The following is a 19875-nucleotide window of genomic DNA, read 5'->3' as shown; positions in this document are numbered from 1 at the left end:
GGCCTATTAACATAACACAGAACTTTGTCTTTTTTCTAACATTGCGTGAATGCATAGATCAATAGTAATAGCCAGAAAAGATACTAACTTGGCTAATGAGTCAGCTCAGCTGCTCAATGTAAAATTTCAAATCACTTTCCTATTGCCTACAGCGTGTGGCAAAAAACAACATCCAGATTAACACAAGGCAATATTCTTAAATATTTTAGTGTGGCTGGCCTGTGGCTAGCAGAGGGTACCTACCTCATCAGAAGCTGGTGTGCAGTGCTCAGGGTTAGGTTTCAAAGAGCAGCTTTTCTTCCTCCAATCTAGAACTCCATTGTACTCCAAGTGCTTGACCCTCCGTTCCTCCATCTGAGGGCCCTTGTCACCTAGAATGCTTTATATAAAAATAAAATAAAGAGAGTTACTTTTAGGCGGCTGAATGTTATTTCCTAACTGGTTCCCAACCTGTGATCCATGAGAAAACTCCAGGTGGTCCGCAAACAACTCTCAAAACTCGGTTAAGCAGTTCAGAGCAACACAACAAACAGCTCATGATCGTGCAAATACGACCATACTGAAGTGTCATTTTGGGCCTATGATCGGGTAAACATGATAAAAAAAAAAAAAACGCGCTTCGTCATGAACCACCATAATTTGCAGTACAACTTGTTAACGCATATCCTTGGATAGGGGTCTTATATAATTTCACTGCCTGCTTATTTGTTTTTTTGTGTGACGTCACTGAGGCGGTGTGACAAAGTGCCCCGCCCCTGTGTGTATTTTGTATTGCATGTTGTGTGTTAATGTTGGTGTATAGTCATTGGTACACAGGATATAAACAGGTCTGTGTAACACGAGTGTTTAAAATGTATATTTGTATTTAGGCACAAGGATTGCACAGCACTTCACATGCAAGTAAAATGTAATATGTGAGCATGCGGAATTGCACTTTATTAATTCACGTGCAGTTGTACCGCGACTCCAACTGAATGAAATCGAGTCTCGGTACATCTGCATAAAAGCAGCGTGTTTTCACTCACTCTGGGTTGTGTGTTCGGTGAGTGGAGAACAGGTGTGGAGGAGAGAATTAAAAACAAGAAAACTATACAAAGTGAAATATATAACCGTTGACTGTTGTTTTGACTCACCATGTTTGTCTGTTAGTCCACTGTTTGTTTAAGTGTTAGTCTGTTTTATTTGTCTGTTTATTTTGGCCTCACGTGCCGTGTGCTTTTTTTGTTACAACCTTTTTATTTTCTGTCTGTTCATTTATTAAAAGCTGAGCACAAGTAAGTGCTCAGCTTCCCCAAAACTCCACCTCTTTGTTTATTTCCTGGTTCCTGTTTCTGGTCTGACGTCCCCCACTCCAGCCGTCTTTGTAACACGTGGTGTCATCGCGGGATTACCAGCGCCTCCTAGACGCAGACCAGAGCAGGAACCAGTTTCTTGTTTAAAAAAAAAAAAAATGTCAGAAGATGTTGACAGGTTGAGGGACTGGATCCAGGACAATGCTGAGCTGGAGGCCCAGTCCATGCCTAGAGCCATCTGGGTCCTGTGGCTGATGGACAGGAAGCGATGGAAGGCGTATGAAAGGGAACACACCCCAAACTCCCTGGAGGAATGTGTGGAGTTGGTCCTCTGCTACCTGGATGCAGCTATAAACAGAACAGCAGCCCAGGTAGCAGGGTCTCCAGTGCCCAGGCGGCGGGACCGCGAGAGTCCAACACCCAGACGGGGGGGACCGCAGGGATCCAAAGCCCGAGAGAGAGCTGTTCCCACTTCCACCAGCACAGGAAGAATGCCTGCTGTCCCCATCTCCACCAGCAGAGGGTGAGTGTCTGCTGGTATCACTTTCCCTACCGTCACCACCTGGAGGAGAGGAGCAGGTGCTTCCTCTGCCTCCATCACCTTCCCCTGCAAGTGAGGGAGAGCCGCACCAGTCCCCTGCAAGTGAAGGAGAGCCACACCAGTCCTCTGTAATAAGGGTAGACTACACGCCGCTCCCACCTCCACCGCCAGGAGACTACACGCCTCCGCCACCTCCATTGACCTGAGCAAAGTAGCAGGAGCTGTCTCTGCCTCTGCCACGTCCACCGCCAGGAGCAGAGCAGCAGGAGCTGCCTCTGCCTCTGCCACCTCCACCAGCAGAGGGTGAATGCCTGCTGGGTCCTCGTCCACCAGCAGAGGGTGAATGTCTGCTGGGTCCCCGTCCACCAGCAGAAGGGGGAATGCCTGCTGGGTCCCCGTCCACCAGCAGAAGGGGGAATGCCTGCTGGGTCCCCTTCCACCAGCAGAGGGGGAATGCCTGCTGGGTCCTCGTCCACCAGCAGAGGGGGAATGCCTGCTGGGTCCCCGTCCACCAGCAGAGGGGGAATGCCTGCTGGGTCCCCATCCACCAGCAGAGGGTGAATACCTGCTGGTATAACTTCCCCCATTAGCACAGGATGAATGCCTGCTGGCATCACTTCTCCCACCAGCAGAGGATGGAGCTGGAGCTGCCTCTGCCTCCATCACCATCAGGGGGAGAGGAGCAGGAGCCGCCTCTCCCTTCACCAGAAGGACCAGGAATAGATGCTAGATATAGATGCTTTATACTATTCCCTAGAGTGTTCTGAAAAAATAGGTCACCAATTCCAAAATGCTACTCTACAAAATAGATTTTTAGTGAATTTTTATAGGAAGAAAGCCAACTACAGCCAAAAAAAAAAAACTGATCATGGGGGAGCATGCGACTCAAACGCTTGGTCCTTAAAGGGTTAACCACACTATATATCATTATAAGGTATGTATGTAGTCTGCATTTTTCCCCCTCTCTCTGTTTTCTTTTATTACGGGAGTTTATAAAGTAACAGTACAGCTCCCTTTGATGCAATGCCAAGCATCCCTTTCAAAGCCGCCATTAACAAATTTCTTATGTGAAACAAATACTAACTAAATAACTGTTAGCAGAGGATGAACTATACCGTAGTATGAATGATCGATTTCAGCCCATGTATATTATATGGGTTTATTCAGCCGGGATTAATATCTCACAATATTATAAGCCAAAAGGAAATTCCATTAACAATACTTCTGGAAATACTGCTCCCCACCCACCTCGTCTTCAGATTCTGGTATGCTTTTATTTTGTACATCGAGAGAAGTTGGAAACTCGGCGAGTCTAATAAGTTGCATTAGAAATGGATGAATTAATTTGCTACACGAGGTAATGGTTGCAGGGACCAGCACTGGTATTTACATTTACTGGATCCCAAGCCCCAACTTTCAGCAACTTTTGTAAAATGACAACATTCCTTGATGGCTTGTTAGCGAACATTCAAGCCCAGGAATCTCATTAGGTACATTATTGAAATACTTTATATTCTACATGTAGTACTTACACAAATACGAATTTAGTTTCAAAATGCTGTTGTGAAAAAATGCGTGGCAGGTGGTCCTTGGGAAAAATCCAAACACCAAGGTGGTCCCTACATTGAAAAAGGTTGGGAACCACTGACCTAACAGATCAGTGAAAGAAAACCAATCCAGGCAACTTTTACTCTCTTCTCTCGGATATACAGTAATTTGATTATGCCTTTGCTGATTATACAAATAGGAATATTAACTGATATTCTTGCAAGTTTGAAGCTGACAAAGTAACACACTGACCATACGCTTGTACCACAACCACAACGTCCTCATAACTACTCCACAGTGTCTACAGTCACTGCTCCACATATAATCACTCCCTTAAAGCAGCACAGTTATACATCAGCAATACAACTACAGTGCCTAAAGAAAGTCTACACCCCCTTTCAAAATGTTCACCTTTTGTTGCCTTATAGCCTGGAATTAAAATGCATCAAAACATTTTTTTTTACATATATCTACACATCCTACCCCACAACTTCCAAGTGAAAAAAACATTCTAGAAATTTGTACAAAATTAATTGAAAATAAAAACTGAAATAGCTTGGTTGGATAAGTGTCCACCCCCCTTGTAATAGCAATCCTAAATTAGCTCAAGTGTAACCAATCGCCTTCAAAATCACACACCAAGTTAAGTGGCCTCCACCTGTGTTAAATTGTAGTCATTCACATGATTTCAGGATAAATTCAGCAGTTCCTGTAGGTTCTCTCTGCTGGGTAGTTCACTTCAAAGCAAAGACTCAACCATGAGCACCAAGGCACTTTCAAAAGAACTCAGGGAAAAAGTTGTTGAAAGGCACAGATCAGGGGATGGTTATAAAAAAAATATCAAAGGCCTTGAATATCCCTTGAAGCACTGTCAAGACAATTATTAAGAAGTGGAAGGTGTATGGCACCACAAAGACCTTGCCTAGATCAGGCCGTCCCTCCAAACTGGATGATCGAGCAAGAAGGAGACTGATCAGAGAGGTTACAAAGAGGCCAATGGCAACTTTGCAAGAGCTACAGGCTTTTATGGCCAAAACTGGGCAAAGTGTGCATGTGATAACAATATCCCAAGCACTCCACAAATCTGGCCTGTATGATAGGGTGGCAAGAAGGAAGCCATTACTCAAGAAAGCCCACCTTGAATCCTGTTTGAAGTATGCAAAAAAACACTCAGGAGATTCTGTAGCCATGTGGCAAAAAGTTTTGTGGTCTGACAAAACTAAAATGGAACTTTCTGACCTAAATGCAAAGCGTTATGTTTGGCACAAACCCAACACAGCATATCACCCAAAGAACATTAACCCTACTGTGAAGCACATTAGTGGCAGCATCATGTTATGGGGATGTTTCTCATTGTCAGGGAATGGGGCAATTGTCAGGAAAGAAGGGAAAATTAATGGAGCAAAGTACAGAGAAGTCCTTGAGGAAAACCTGCTGCCCTCTGCAAGAAGGCTGAAACTGTGACAGAAGTTCACCTTTCAGCAGGACAACAACCCAAAGCACACAGCCAAAGCTACACTGAAGTGGCTAAGCAACAAAAAGTAAATGTCCTTGAGTGGCCCAGTCAGAGCCCCGACCTAAATCCAACTGAAAATTTGTGGCATGACTTAAAATATTGCTGTCCATCAACGCTCCCCAAGGAACTTGACAGAGCTTGAAGTTTTATAAAGAAGAATGGTCAAATATTGCCAAATCTAGGTATGCAAAGTTGGTAGAGACCTATCTCAACCGACTCACAGCTGTAACTGCTGCCCAAGATACTTCCACCAAGTATTAACTCAGGGGGGGTGGAGACTTATCCAATTATGATCTTTCAGTTTTGTATTTTTAATATGTAACTTTTTTCCCCTCAACAGTGTGGAGTATGGTGTGTAGATAAGTGGAAAAAAATCTTAATTTAAATGCATGAAACTCCGAGGCACTGACACAACAAAATGTGAAAAAAGTTCAAGGGGGTGTAGACTTTTTATAGGCACTGTATAACACAAATAGTGATTTAATGATTACATTTAGAATTTAGCTTTTAGATTACATGTAACTTACACTATTTACTGTAAATGCTTCATAATGCTAGCTATCATTTAACATACAACATTATTACAAATAAACTGGTGGAGTGATATTGTTTGACTTGTTTCCCTTTAGCTCAGCCACACAGGTTGCAGATTCTCTTTCCATTGAAAGAGAAATGACATGTAATTGCTGTATTGTACACTGAACAAAAATATAAACGCAACATGCAACAATTTCGAAGATTTTACTGAGTTACAGTTCATATAAGGAAATCAGTCAATTGAAATAAATTCATTAGGCCTTAATCTACGGATTTCACATGACTGGGAATACAGATCTGCTGGATAGTTGCTGGTTGCTGGATATTGGTGGGAACTGGAACACGCTGTCGTACACGTCAATCCAGAGCAACCCAAACATGCTCAGTGGGTGACATGTCTGGTGAGTATGCAGGTCATGGAAGAACTGGGACATTTTCAGCTTCCAGGAATCGTGTACAGATCCCTGCGACATGGGGCCGTGCATTATCATGCTGAAACATGAGGTGATGGCGGCGGATGAATGGCACGACGATGGGCCTCAAGATCTTGTCACGGTATCTCTGTGCATTCAAATTGCCATCGATAAAATGTAATTGTGTTTGTTGTCCGTAGCTTATGCCTGCCCTTACCATAGCCCCACTGCCACCATGGGGCACTTTGTTCACAATGTTGACATCAGCAAACCGCTCACCCACACAACGCCATACACGCTGTCTGCCATCTGCCCGGTACAGTTGAAACCAGGATTCATCCGTGAAGAGCACACTTCTCCAGTGTGCCAGTGGCCATCGAAGGTGAGCATTTGCCCACTGAAGACCCTGGTGAGGACGACGAGCACGCAGATGAGCTTCCCTGAGACGGTTTCTGACAGTTTGTGCAGAAATTCTTCAGTTGTGCAAACCCACAGTTTCATCAGCTGTCCGAGTGGCTGGTCTCAGACGATCCCGCAGGTGAAGAAGCTGGATGTGGAGGTCCTGGGCTGGCGTGGTTACACGTGGTCTGCGGTTGTGAGGCCGGTTGGACGTACTGCCAAATTCTCTAAAACAACGTTGGAGGCAGCTTATGGTAGAGAAATGAACATTCAATTCTCTGGCAACAGCTCTGGTGGACATTCCTGCAGTCAGCATGCCAATTGCACGCTCCCTCAAAACTTGAGACATCTGTGGCATTGTGTTGTGTGACAAAACTGCACATTTTAGAGTGGCCTTTTATTGTCCCCAGCACAAGGTGCACCTGTGTAATGATCATGCTGTTTAATCAGCTTCTTGATATGCCACACCTGTCAGGTGGATGGATTACCTTGGCAAAGGAGAAATGCTCACTAACAGGGATGTAAACAAATTTGTGCACAAAATTTGAGAGAAATAAGCTTTTTGTGCGTATGGAACATTTCTGGGATCTTTTATTTCAGTTCATGAAACATGGGACCAACACTTTACATGTTGTGTTGATATTTTTGTTCAGTGTACATTATTTTTCATTTCTTTGGTGTTTTCTTTTCAACATACCGTTTACATGTTGATCAATGTAATCTTCATAAAAGTACTATATATTGACATTCTTCATTATCCTGATGCAGCAAACCCAATTATAATGAACACCCTGATATAAGGAACTTTTCTCCAGGTCCAATGGGGTGGGTTATAGTGAAGTTAGCCTGTAGATGTAGTTATAGTGATAAAAACACTTGCTTGATTTAGAACTTGTCAGAAAAATGTACTTAAGTTTATATTTGTAGCCAACAACATTTCAATTTCTGATCAGTTTTTGAGGTTGTGAAAGCACTGGTCGCACATGTGCTCCAAAAACTAAATTGATGGTCGCACCCTAGAGCCCTGGTAACCATATCCACTTTCTGAAAGATATACATTTATATAGTAAACAAACCCTGCAGGTGGTGTATCTGACGGTCACTATTAACAAAATTGGCTCTGTATGTGTGATACCAGTTGCCATAGTGCAAAACACTTATGGATACAGTGAAATAGCCCATAACTCAAGAAAGCAATACACCCATGCTCCATGCAGAGCAATATGAAGTCTGCAGTGGTAGATTCACGATATGAATAATGGATTTTGAGTGAAAAGTACACTTTGATACAGTCTCACTTACCTTAGACTAGGGCTTTTGTCAGCATGTTTTTTGCGATTACTTGCCATGTGCGGCTCCGTATCTACAACAAACAGATATGTAAGGTTTTCAGGAATTACGCATGACAGACAAGAAGCATTAGTAACAGAACCATATACAGGCATCTATAATTAATATGGATTTCAGTGGACCAGCAAGAAATTAGTCTTTAGTAATTCTTACTATCAGGTGTCCAAGCCAAAGGCATACAGTCAGGTTTTATTGACGTTACAGTAACACTGAAATCAAATTTCAATTACAGCACAATGAAAAGTTTTATACATTTAGCAGTACTGTGCATTTTATTGGAAACAGTATACATTACAAATGAACTGTACTTGAAATATGCCTACCCTGCTTCTGTTTTAATATCTCAGCTTTGTGTCTCATAGTACTGCTTGATATAGGCAGATTCTGATCATCAGCATTTTTAAACCACAAAAGCAAAGTGTCCAACACCAGGGTATTAAGTAAATCAGACACGCTGACTACTTGCATCCACAGTTGGCTGTTTATAGGCCAGTATTACTGCATTCTTGTTGGTCATAATGGTTAAAAAAAGTGTCCCCGGGAATGTTGAAATTTGCAGCATCTTGTACAGTGGTGCATTATCTACCACTTTCAACACCTCCACTTTTGTCAATACGCACGTTCCCTTTCAACCAATACTGTATGGGCTATTTACCTCCTAAAGACCCGAAACCTGAATATTGCATACCAAAGCTGCTCAACGAGAGAGTGACGCAGTCATGGTCCGTCCCCAAGGACACAAAAGGACTCGCAGATCTCAGCATAATTTTTTCTTTCAAGACTGACCTGTGGCGGTGTGGGTTACTTCCCATACATCACTAGGTTTTACAGGCTGAATGTCGTGGATCCTCAAAACCAAAAACTAGAGTGTTACGGGCAGCTTCCCAGTCGACTGTTACAACACAGGCATAGAGGTGAGTTTTTCCCCTCTAACAGCATGCTCAGTTCTGCTCCGAGTGAGCGGAAAATGTCTCACCCTCAGACCCTCAGTTACTTAAAGCACCTGTGTCTATGACAACTCTAAATGTATCTCAGGATCAGTACACCCAAAAGAGCACTAAGATACAGTACAGTCACTAATCTAGATGCGTCTGAATACATTTCCCATATCCTTGACACTCAGCTCTTCAAACTTGGACAATTAAATTTTATTTAGATTGTTCTTCTCTGAGTGGCTCCAAAATTATTTTCATAAACAGGAAATTCATGTTGAGTGAATTTGTATTTTAAGAAGTAATCTACAAAAAGCGACTGCTAAATTGTTCCGGAACCATCTGTAGAATCTGTAGAATCAGGAAATTAGTTAAATCTGACTGTATGTACCGTATTTAATATGATATGTTACTTAATGTAAACATTTCTTTATTTTATAGTTGTCCAATGATGACATCATTTATCAATTCATTTATTGATTCAAATTTTAGTATTATGTAAGCATTTTTTTTTTTTAAACTAGTGGTTCATTGATGTAAAGTATAATAGTTTAATCGTTTAGTAAATTACATGCATTTCATTTTAAAATACATGGAAATGCCCATCCCAAATATGCAGATTGCATAAAGCACAGGGAGGACCATAAAAGATGAGGTACTCTGAGCAATGTGACGAACTATACAGAGGTTGACTTACTCCTCAGATCTTGCTTGCGTTACCTTGCTTTCCCTTGCCCAGTGCATGTCACCTCAGTATTCACTTCCATGGGCTACATGCAGCATGGTGCCAGATCCCTAACATAGCTCTTCTGTTCAGGTTTGTCTTGTACTGACAGGCTCTTCATAATTGTAAACTGATTTACTTCCTAGCGATCATTAACACAATTTTACCATTCAGATAGCAGCCCTCTAACATCAACTTCTGATATAAAAGATGAGTACTGCAGGCATGGGGCTGCTATCATCACTGCAGAATGCAATGAGGGCTTTCATCTTTTCTTTCTCTTCAGTAGAGCAGTATAATACCCACAGATCAAATGCATTCAATTTAGAACAGCAGGCAGATCAAAGGCTTCAGTTGTAGAGAAGTAAAGCAAGGTAACTAGCTTGCATATCGCGTGGTGCAGTGATAAACAACTCAGAATCATAATTTACTAAGGGCTTGTTCACACAACCAAAGTTGTTCTTGAAGTTCTTCAACATCCTAAATTTGTATTTCACGTCAAATAAGCAAAAGCTTAGAAAATCTGTCCCAGTATCTTAAAATAAATAAATACATAAATAAATAAATAATTCGGGAAGCAGTAACTCTGCATATAGCATATCAAGGGCACATTCTTGCTCAGGCACATATATATATATTGATTTATGATGTTAAAAGATGAATATGAATCATTACTTACTGTGGCTATGGCCTGGGTCTGTTGAGCTGGAAAGGAAGAAAAGACAGACCCTATCTCTTTGCAGGAATGCTTGTGGGGCTGTCAGAAACGTATCCCTGTGAAAGAGATGTATCATTTAAGTTTATAACTGAAGACATTTTTACAGGGTGGTTTCTGGAGCCTGTGCCAAGTACAGATACACAGTCTCTTTGAACGCTGACATTAAATCTTCACCAATGTAGAAATAAGAATTTTGTGAACATCAAATAAAATATCCCTGGCAGCAAAGAGGGGGGGGGGGGGGGGGGGGGGGGGGGGGGGGGGAGACTGCATGCAAAAAAAACCCCAAAAAACAGGGTTTTTTGTCATGGGCTCCACAGTGTCATGTAAAAGGACGTGTCTACAGACATACGGACATAACTGTATGCTGTTATTGTACATACCATAATTTCATGAGATCGTCGTAGAGTCGGGGGCGAGTAGAGACCCGTACTCTAGCAGTCTCGCCCCAGCTTCTCTATCACTGTGTGTAAAGGATGTTTTTGAAGTGAACCAGAGAGCTAAGTGGAAGTGGGTTATTGTTGATCATCAGTTAATTAAATAATGGAAGGCAACACGTCAAAAGTTGACCAGTGTGCCATCACGTTTAAAAAAAACAGCGTGGCCTAAATGGATTTTTATTCTATTTTTTTGCGTCAAGGAATTACTCTAAGTTTTTGTTAAGAGTCCTGTTGTGTGTAAACTATTAGGCAAGAGTATTGGTACACAGTGAAAATAACAAATCTCATTTTAAAAGTACTTTAATTTTGAATAATTTTCATCATCGCCACCACAGTTGTAGACGGCAACAATAGATCTGCCAACCAATGCAGGCATGATGACATCTACGACTTGCTATGTATAACTTACAACAGAAACATTAAGTTGCTTAACCCTCATAAGGACATGTGGAAAAACTGACTTTCCTGGTAACCTGGGTGCAACCGGACCCCAGCAATTAAACAACATATAACCAACAACTACAGTAAATTAATGAATGAAAATGTATATAAACACTTTAAATTTGTTTTTCCTTTACTTCTAGCCATTGTTTTGTATAACGTGTTGTTTATGCTATACAAAACTGAAGTCGCCTGATGCGCACAGCTGTCTCCCAGCAAGTGAAGGCACTACTGTATTCTTGACGCTGTAGCTTATCCTAGGAACATGTCATTTGGACATGCGAGATATCACCGGAAAGCCCTAGCCTACTCTTTTTTGTGTTCCTAGATCTTTCAGTTACAGGCACTTGAACACATCTACCGATCTGCTGAGTGTCACAGCACTGGAACCCTGAATGGGGTGGTGGTAGAAAGTACGCTTACGGGCATGCCTGACATCAATGGAAAGCACAAAGCCTGCGCTTTTAAATGACGTTGAAACCGGAATGCTATCTGTTGAAGTGACTGAGTAATAGGAAACAAACAAAACTTAGGAGCCAACTCATATCACGTGACAAGCCTAGCTATTACAGTGCTTGTGATATTCATGCAAGAAGGTCAGGCCCGCTGGTACACTGCGCCTGGGGTCCACACAGATCCCCAAACCTAAAACAATTTGGGAAATTCAACCAGGCTACCTGGACTAGAATTATCCTTTGCATAGTGTAACAGGATGGGTGCCTGACAACTACCTAAAAGGAAACAAAAAGATTCACATAATAACATTAGCATTCACCTACAGTACTTGATTTAAAATTCATCTCCATCTAAAATAACTTTTTAAACCATATTCTGAATTTTTTGCAAAACTGATACAAAATAATACCGTATAAATTATGATTTATATAATAAAAAAATGTTTAATTATTTTATTTTAAAGATTAATCAGAAAACAAAAGAAAATCAGGTTGTGAATCTTACTTGATCAAAACCTGTTTTTTTCAAAACACTTGCACTTTTGATGCAGAGCCCTAGTGCTAACTATAAAGCCCCTATATCAAAGCATGCAGTCTGTATCGTTGATACTGTATGGCCAAAGATTAAAGAAATGTGTCAGTGAAGGGGTACATTGTTTTATGGGTCACACTGGTAATTAATCTTAAGTAAGAAAATCGAGGACCACCACAACATTGAGATAAAAAGCTAAAAGTGTACTACCTATGCACCTTTGGCTTCAGAATCACAACCACAATCAGTTACATTTTATGGTAGCATTGTTAGGCCAGAGGTCACAGGCATTTACCATGAAATGTTCATATAACCTAGTAAATATGAAGTCACTACCTCTATTGGTTTCCTGACATGGTGGTAGAGGTATCTTTGCAAAAAAATTGCTGTCAGGAAATGGTTAATTATTTGCGCTACACCATGAACTTGACCAAGTAAATCAATGAAAAGTCACATAACCCCAAAATGGCGGACATCTTAGGACATCCAATATTTCCCTGACTTCCCGCCCAATAGGGTCCAATAGTCAATTCAGACTGGGTCAATTCCAATTTCCTTTCAAGTCTTAGCGACAAATGGAAAAGTCGCGTTAGTCCTGACTCATGCCCTGAGGATGGATTTGAACCGGGTGCCAGAAGTGAAGGGCATTTTCCTAAGACTCAGGGAATTATGTTTTCTTTGTACTACTCAAGGTTATTCCAGAAACAAACAGAAGATGAAGATTACCTGCAATAGGGTTTCCTTGCAGAATGATGAACTCCACACAGAGTAAACTCCTGGTTTCCATTTTGCTTGGGTCAGGAGAACAAACATCTCTCTACCTCAGAGATCATTGCAATATAGTCCTTTTTGGCGCCAAAGCAGGTATCCCCCATAAAATCCTCCTCCAAATAAGTATTATTGTCCAAATTTCTAAAAATAAGACAGTAAACACCATATAGGTGTATGGAGCTCACCATTCTACAAAGAATGGTTACAGGTAATTATTATTATTAGTTTATTTTGCAGACACCTTTATCCAAGACGACTTACAGAGACTAGGGTGTGTGAACTATGCATCAGCTGCAGAGTCACTTACAACAACATCTCAAAGGAGAACAACAAAGGAGATTTAGTGACTTGGTAAGTGAGCTGGTATTTGAACCAGTTACTTCCTGGTTACAAGCCCTTTTCTTTATCCACTGGACCACACTGCCTCCTATATTTTTGTCTTCTTACCTCATCTGATGATCTCCACACAGAGTGAAATATCCAAAGCATGTACAGAAGAGGATGGAAGGTTAAACATTAGTAGAAGATGCCACAGATAACACTGAATGAGCAAAAGAAGGTTGAGAGCAGCAGACATGTAAATTATAATGTCTGATAACAGTACCCAAAGGAGTCCCATGTCGCAGCATTGAAGATGTCCTGCATGGGAACAGATTTTAGTTTTGCCCATGTAGTAGCCGTTCTCCGGACAGACTGAGCTTTGATAGATCCAGGGGCTGATTTGTTATCTAATTTGTAGCAAAATTAAATACATGAAGTAATCCATTTTCAGATTGTTTGTTTATAAACTGGTTTGCCCTGGTTTTGTGAATTGAAAGAGATAAATAGTTGACCTGACACTCTAATATCACGGGTTCTGTGAATGTAAAAATGTAGAGCTCTCCGGACATCAATCAGATGAAGTCTGGTCTCCTTGTTAGATTTGTGAGGTTTTAGGTGAAAATCCAGAAACGTTATTAACTGTTGCAAATTAAAATCAGTTACCACCTTTGGTAAAATAAAAACTGAGGGTTAGGTCTGCAAACGATCCTATCCTTAAAAGGACTGCAAATATGGTGCATCAATGACAGGGGCATAAAGTTCCCCTACTCTTCTTGCTGATGTTACCGCAATTAGGAATGCTGTTTTCCATGTAAAATAAACCTTTGTTCACATGTGGCCATGTGTTCAAATTGTATTAGACTGAGGTTCCACTGAGGAAGAATGTGGTTATTGGGGGTTTCAGGTGGTTAATACCCCTAATAAACCTTGATGTCAGGTAAAATGTTGGAAATTGCAGCAATATGAACTTTGATGAAGGAAAGACAGAGTCCTTTATGGAGCAGGTGACTGAGGTAAATAAAGACTGTGACAAAGAGACTACTGTATGGTGTAATGATCTCGACTTGCACTAACAGACAAACTCTCTCCATTTCCCTGTATAAGCCTGGAAAGTGGAAGGTTTCTTGGATGCAAGAAGAATGTTTATTACTTGCTGTGATTGTCCTTGTTCTTTTAACATTTGCCTGACGGATTCAAGATGGGGCTAGTCTTGTCTCGTTTTACTTTGAGTATTGCTGGGGTAAGTGGCAGAGGTGGGTATGCGTAAATTAGGTCCTTTGTCCATGAAATGGACAGACTGTCTGTTGCCATGGCTGCTTTCTGGAATAACCGGCAGTAGAAAAGTGTCTTTCGAGTGCTCTTCGAGTGTATTGATTATCCCATGTATTACCCCTGGGCAGATCTGCCACTTGTGGGGGGTCATGAGAAGTGAAGACAGACCAAAACAAAAAACCGCACTAACGCACCCACCAACTCTGAGTCCATACCCAAGCAATTGCAGGATAAATTTAGACAATAATACTTATCTGGAGGAGGGTTTTATAGGGGAAGGATACCTACTTTAGCGTCAACAAGGACTATATTGCAATTATCTCTGGGGTACAGATCCGTTTGTTCTCCTGACACAAGCAAAATGGAGACCAGAAGTTCACGCTATGTGGAGTTCATCAGACGAGGTAAGAAGTATTGATATTCTGATCTTTGAGGGTAAGTAAACTACCAAGTCATGTGACAACCTCTAAATAACAGAAGGAAAACAGCTTGCAGATTTCACACATTAAAACAAACACATCTATATTTAAAAGAAGACAGGTTAATAATAAAACTGAAGGGCCAAGATAAATATCTGTCATAAACAGAACTGACCTAGTTTAAGAAGACATAGACTACAGCTGCACTTCAAACATTACAATTCTCATTTATTAAAATCTACTCTGGCATTTGCTGAGGATATCTTTTGCTTTAGGATGATATTTCTATACTATGCAGGGCAGTAGATTTCATTAAATTAGGGGTCAATGTTATAACAAGCAAACCACTGCATGAATAATAAAAAAAAAGGTATGAAAAACACTAGTCAGGGTCCCATTTTAAAAACACTTTTGTTTAGACCAGTGTTTTGGGTGATACTGCGCACCACCCCCCCCCCCCACTCCCCACTCCCCACTCCCCACTCCCCACTTACAACACCCAATGTGCCACTGATGTACTCACTGACTCACTACAAGATTGTGTAAACAGTCAGAAATGTGTGTTGCTATGCAGCAATGTCGCTGCCAATTGTGCTATCAAGTTTGTCATACAACTTTTATATGGTCCTATCGGAACGAAGCAGACGTTTCATTTAAACCTGTTGCCATGCTACGGTACACATCTGAATTTCACAGTTTATTCTTATTGTTATCCAAACAATGACACAAGCAAAGATAATATGTCAGCAATATTCCATAACAGTACACATTTTATGTACTATGTATCTATACATTTCTCTGTAATTCTCAGAACTACTGGAATTAATTATAAATATTAATTGACGTTAATTAAAACAGCATTGTTAATCTGCAATAATTCTTCATTTGTGTATTTTCTGTGGCAAAGGGGTGATGACTAAGCTCAGCTGATCCTTAGAGGACGTTGTTACTTAAATGGTTGACAAACACTGATTTTGACCTTTACAACATGACCTGTAATTTGTTCTCTTCCCATCTGCAATCTACATGGGCACAGTTTGAGGATAAATATCTTTTGTGCATATAACATTCTAGTTAGCAATATAGTTATAAATTGTGTGTTCAGTAAATACTACTTAGAATTTGGACCAAAGCCAATTCTTAGCAAAGCAGCAGCTATAACAGTTTCACTTTTTGGAAAAATGAAACTTGCAGCATAAATGAAAGTCATCATTCAGCTCGGCTTTCCAGAAGATGGCATCCTTGCTTTCTGAACTGGGATCTGGCCCTCAGCAAAGTTTAGTCACTACTGACCCACTCAAACATTAACCTTTAGAACACCATCTTTCAAATGAGACTTATTACATTATCTTCAAAACAGCAGCATTTGGACATAAATACAGCTGAAATCTAACATTTAACATCATTACATTGCATTCCATTGAGTAGAATGCAAAGCAGGTTAGAGCAAAATACTTGGGCTTGGGATTGTTCATTTAGAAGAATATTAACTATAGCTCCAAGCACCTTGTATAAGTCATATCCCAAACAAGGATGGACTGCTCACTACATGCACTATAATCATTTTATAGAGGTGACGCATACAGATTGTATTAAATTTGAAAATGCATCAATTTGAGTTGGATTATAAGACATTTATAGATACATGTATATATATAGAAATAGGAATATAATCCAATCTTGGGTTTATGTGAAGTCATAAACTACAAGACCGTTAGGTCAAGTAGTTTATAAACTGTTACAGAAACCCGAGATGGAATTATTTTCCTTTAACTCACTGAAGCCCATCTATTACAATACATGGACATTTGTATCTGTAATAAAAAAAAGGCAATAAACGGCTGTTAAGGTTCAAATTTCAACTCAATTTAATGAATAATAACGTAAATTAAAGTCAATATTAAAGAACTTTAAATATTTTATTTTTGATAATTTAGGAACAGTGAATTAAGCTGGATAGATAATGAACTGCAAAACTAACATACTTTAAGGAAAAGGTGTATCAATCGGGTATATATATATATTTTTTTCCTTAGGTTGCTGTAAGAATAGAAGATTATGGCTCGCTCGCTTGTTTGGAGTTCCCGTTGGTGAAGAAAGATTTGTTAAAAGCGCCTAAAAACCACGAATTGTGGGTGTTCAAGTGATTGAAAACGAGACGCTTTGTGTTTGAAAGTGGTCTCGGGGTGCACAGCAGTCAATTATGGGTCAAAGGTCAAGTATCTAGACAAGTATGCCATTTTGACGTCACTACTGTGGTATTACGCCTTTTTTTCGAATAGCTCAGGACACAAATATAGCCTTCATCCGTGTGTGTGTGTGTATATATATATATAAACAAACACTCCAATGTGAATGGTTTGAGTGAACAATTTATAATATAACGATCACAGAGACACAAACACTGCCTTCGCCTGCAGCCGATTCTCCTTCTATGCTTTGTAGATTCAAAGCGAGAGATGGGGGATACAGTACTGCAATACAGGAGCTTGCTTACTCTGCCCATCTCTGTCTTCATCTTTCACTCTTGTAAACACTCTGCTTGCATGTGCCTAGTGGCAAGGGACTTACCTTAAAGTCCGCTCAAGGTCCCCATGTTCCCATTTGTGTCCTTGGCTCAGCAATCGTAAAATGCCTCTTTCAAACGACTCGGTAGAAAGCTCTTTTGGTAGCTTTTTGGGAAAAGAGGGGGAAAAAAATTGCCAGTGATGGAAGTAAGACTGCTGTTGCACAGCAGTTTCACCCATTCCAGGTTTTAATATTAGCTTGATTAGCCAGCATATACATAACAAGCTTAGGTGAGTCTTACCATTCTTGTTTTCTAAATGTAGTGTTGTGATTCAGTGATAGAATAAAAACCAAAGCACCACCACCCCCATACGCATGCCTGCCCTCATATTAAATTTAATTGCTTAATCTAGAGATTCAGAAAGTGCTGGAAACAAAATGTAATTGCTGAAGTTGATACTAAAAATGCCTATTTCGTGGCAGCATCACCCATAAGGAAATAGTAAATGCAGTTAGTTTACCCTACACACTGCCTATGTCACTTGAACAATCAGGCCCAATAGATAAGGAAACACTGCTATTCCTACCTTTAATAAAAAGTCTTCAAGTTCTTGGTGTGTTTTTGTTACAGAGCTCAGCGACAAATCAGACCAATTGACCTACAAAAGATACACAAAATAAATAAAATGTACCCTCTTCTCATTAAACAATTCTGCAGATGATGAAATACATTAATAAAATGAAGACAGCATAGCATATGACATATCTCAATATACACTGGAAAAACAACAAAGCCTCTATTTTAAAACACCAGTGTATTTTTAATCTAGATACAACAGGCTTGCACTGGGAAGTGATAAAAATGGCATTGCTCTTTACTGTATTGAAACAAAAAGTTACTAAAATGTAGCAATAAATCACCAGGATGTTTACATTAAATGTTTCCAATGCAAACTCAAGTATGTGATTTATATTATGTTTGGCTTTACTCCCACTACAGTACATGCAGAACAGAGGCTCTTCAGATGCAATACCTTTTCATGTTAAATTGATGCAGTGTCTGAAATGGTAGAGTCAATATGTAACTTAACCATGCAGGAAACCATTCATTTTAACTACATACAGGAGTATGCATGTTGTACTTGATACATGACTAAATACTCTTGCAGGAACATTCTGACAGACTCAGCATTTAAGCTTCTTAAAAAATGTTAAAAAGTGGAAATTGGTCAGTTTTATAGTTGCTCCTTTTGCTATATGACTGTTTAACTGAAAATGAAACACATCTGTGTATAGATTTTGCTTCCAGTTCTTCACTTATTTTTTATGGTAATTATTTATATTTGTGTGTGTGTGTGTGTGTGTGTGTGTATATATATATATATATATATATATATATATATATATATATATATATATATATATATATATATATATATGTTATATATGTAATATATGTACACACGCCATACATACATTTATAAATGCGTGTGTATATATATACATATACACACATGTATATAATATATATATTATATATATATAAACATATATATATATATATATATATATATATATATACATATATATAATAAAGTGTCGTGATGTATATAAACAGCACGATTGATAATCCAACACACATAATAGCTGAAATAGCAGAAAAACAACTTAGGTCACACGTTGAGAAATTACCAAGCTATGTTAAGGATACAACACAATTTTTAAAAAGACTTGAATCACTAAAGCACAACCTTCCAGAGAATACAATTTTATTTTGCATGGATGTAAAATCCTTGTATCCAAGTGTCCCTCGTAAAGAAACTTTAGAAGCTTGTCAAAAAGCACTAGATAATAGACTAGATAAATCAATACCCACAGCAGAGGTGCTGAACATGATCAACGTAGTTTTAGAAAACAGTTATTTTACATTTGTTGATAAAAATTACAAACAAAACGATGGTACAGCAATAGGATCTAAATTAGGAATGCATTTTGCCAGTACATACATGGGGAAATGGGAAGAACAATTACTTAGAAAATCAGAAAGAGAACCTTTAGAATACATTCGGTTTGTAGATGATATTTTTGGGGTTTGGACACATGGAGAAGAATCTCTTTTCCAGTTTCATAAAATGGCAAATGAAATACAGAGTAATATTAAGGTGGACCTTCGATGGACAAGAAAAGAAATAGAATTTTTAGATACTGTAGTAAAACCTGAATAAGGTTCAATTGAGACTGACCTCTTCTATAAACCTACTGACATGCACCAGTATTTACACATGTCCTCTGCACATCCAATACACACTAAAAGGGCAATCCCAAAGGGGCTAGGAATAAGAATACGAAGAATATGCTCTAAAGAAAGTGACTATGTAAAACAAAGACATGTATTAAAAACAAATCTTAAAAAATGAGGATACAAAGAAAGAATTATAGAGACAGAGTTAAGAAAAGTGGATAAACTAAAAAGAGATGATCTACTAGATTATAAAAATAGAGATAAAAAGGTCAAGAGAGTCCCATTAGTAATGACGTACTCTAAACTTTTGCCCAATATTTCTAAGATAGTTTGGAAACACTTGCGTATTCTACATAATTCAGAAAAATTGAAAAAAGTGTTTCTTAAGGCCCCAGTTGTAGCATTCAAAAGAGAAGCTAATTTAGGTGATATTGTAGTTCACAGTAAACATAAAAGAATAATTGACAGAACAGGTTCTACAAATACTTGCACTAGTACATGTAA

General features: G+C 39.4%; 1 protein-coding gene across 1 annotated transcript in view; it reads right to left on the bottom strand.

Annotated features, from left to right (window-relative positions):
* The window catches only part of zcchc2 (zinc finger, CCHC domain containing 2), a 66574-nt gene that overhangs the window by 23927 nt on the left and 22772 nt on the right, over positions 1-19875 (bottom strand). The window contains exons 4-8 of the mRNA XM_041246715.1: positions 17717-17788; positions 17193-17293; positions 9932-10026; positions 7549-7609; positions 244-379 (exon numbers count right to left, since the gene is read on the bottom strand). Coding sequence (XP_041102649.1) covers positions 244-379; positions 7549-7609; positions 9932-10026; positions 17193-17293; positions 17717-17788 — 465 coding nt within the window. The remainder of the gene's footprint in view (positions 1-243; positions 380-7548; positions 7610-9931; positions 10027-17192; positions 17294-17716; positions 17789-19875) is intronic.

The sequence above is a fragment of the Polyodon spathula genome, chromosome 4 (assembly GCF_017654505.1).
Source record: "Polyodon spathula isolate WHYD16114869_AA chromosome 4, ASM1765450v1, whole genome shotgun sequence".
In the NCBI taxonomy this organism is placed as follows: domain Eukaryota; kingdom Metazoa; phylum Chordata; class Actinopteri; order Acipenseriformes; family Polyodontidae; genus Polyodon; species Polyodon spathula.
The sequence above is the reverse complement of the archived record's forward strand: the minus strand, read 5'-3'. Positions and strand labels throughout refer to the sequence as shown.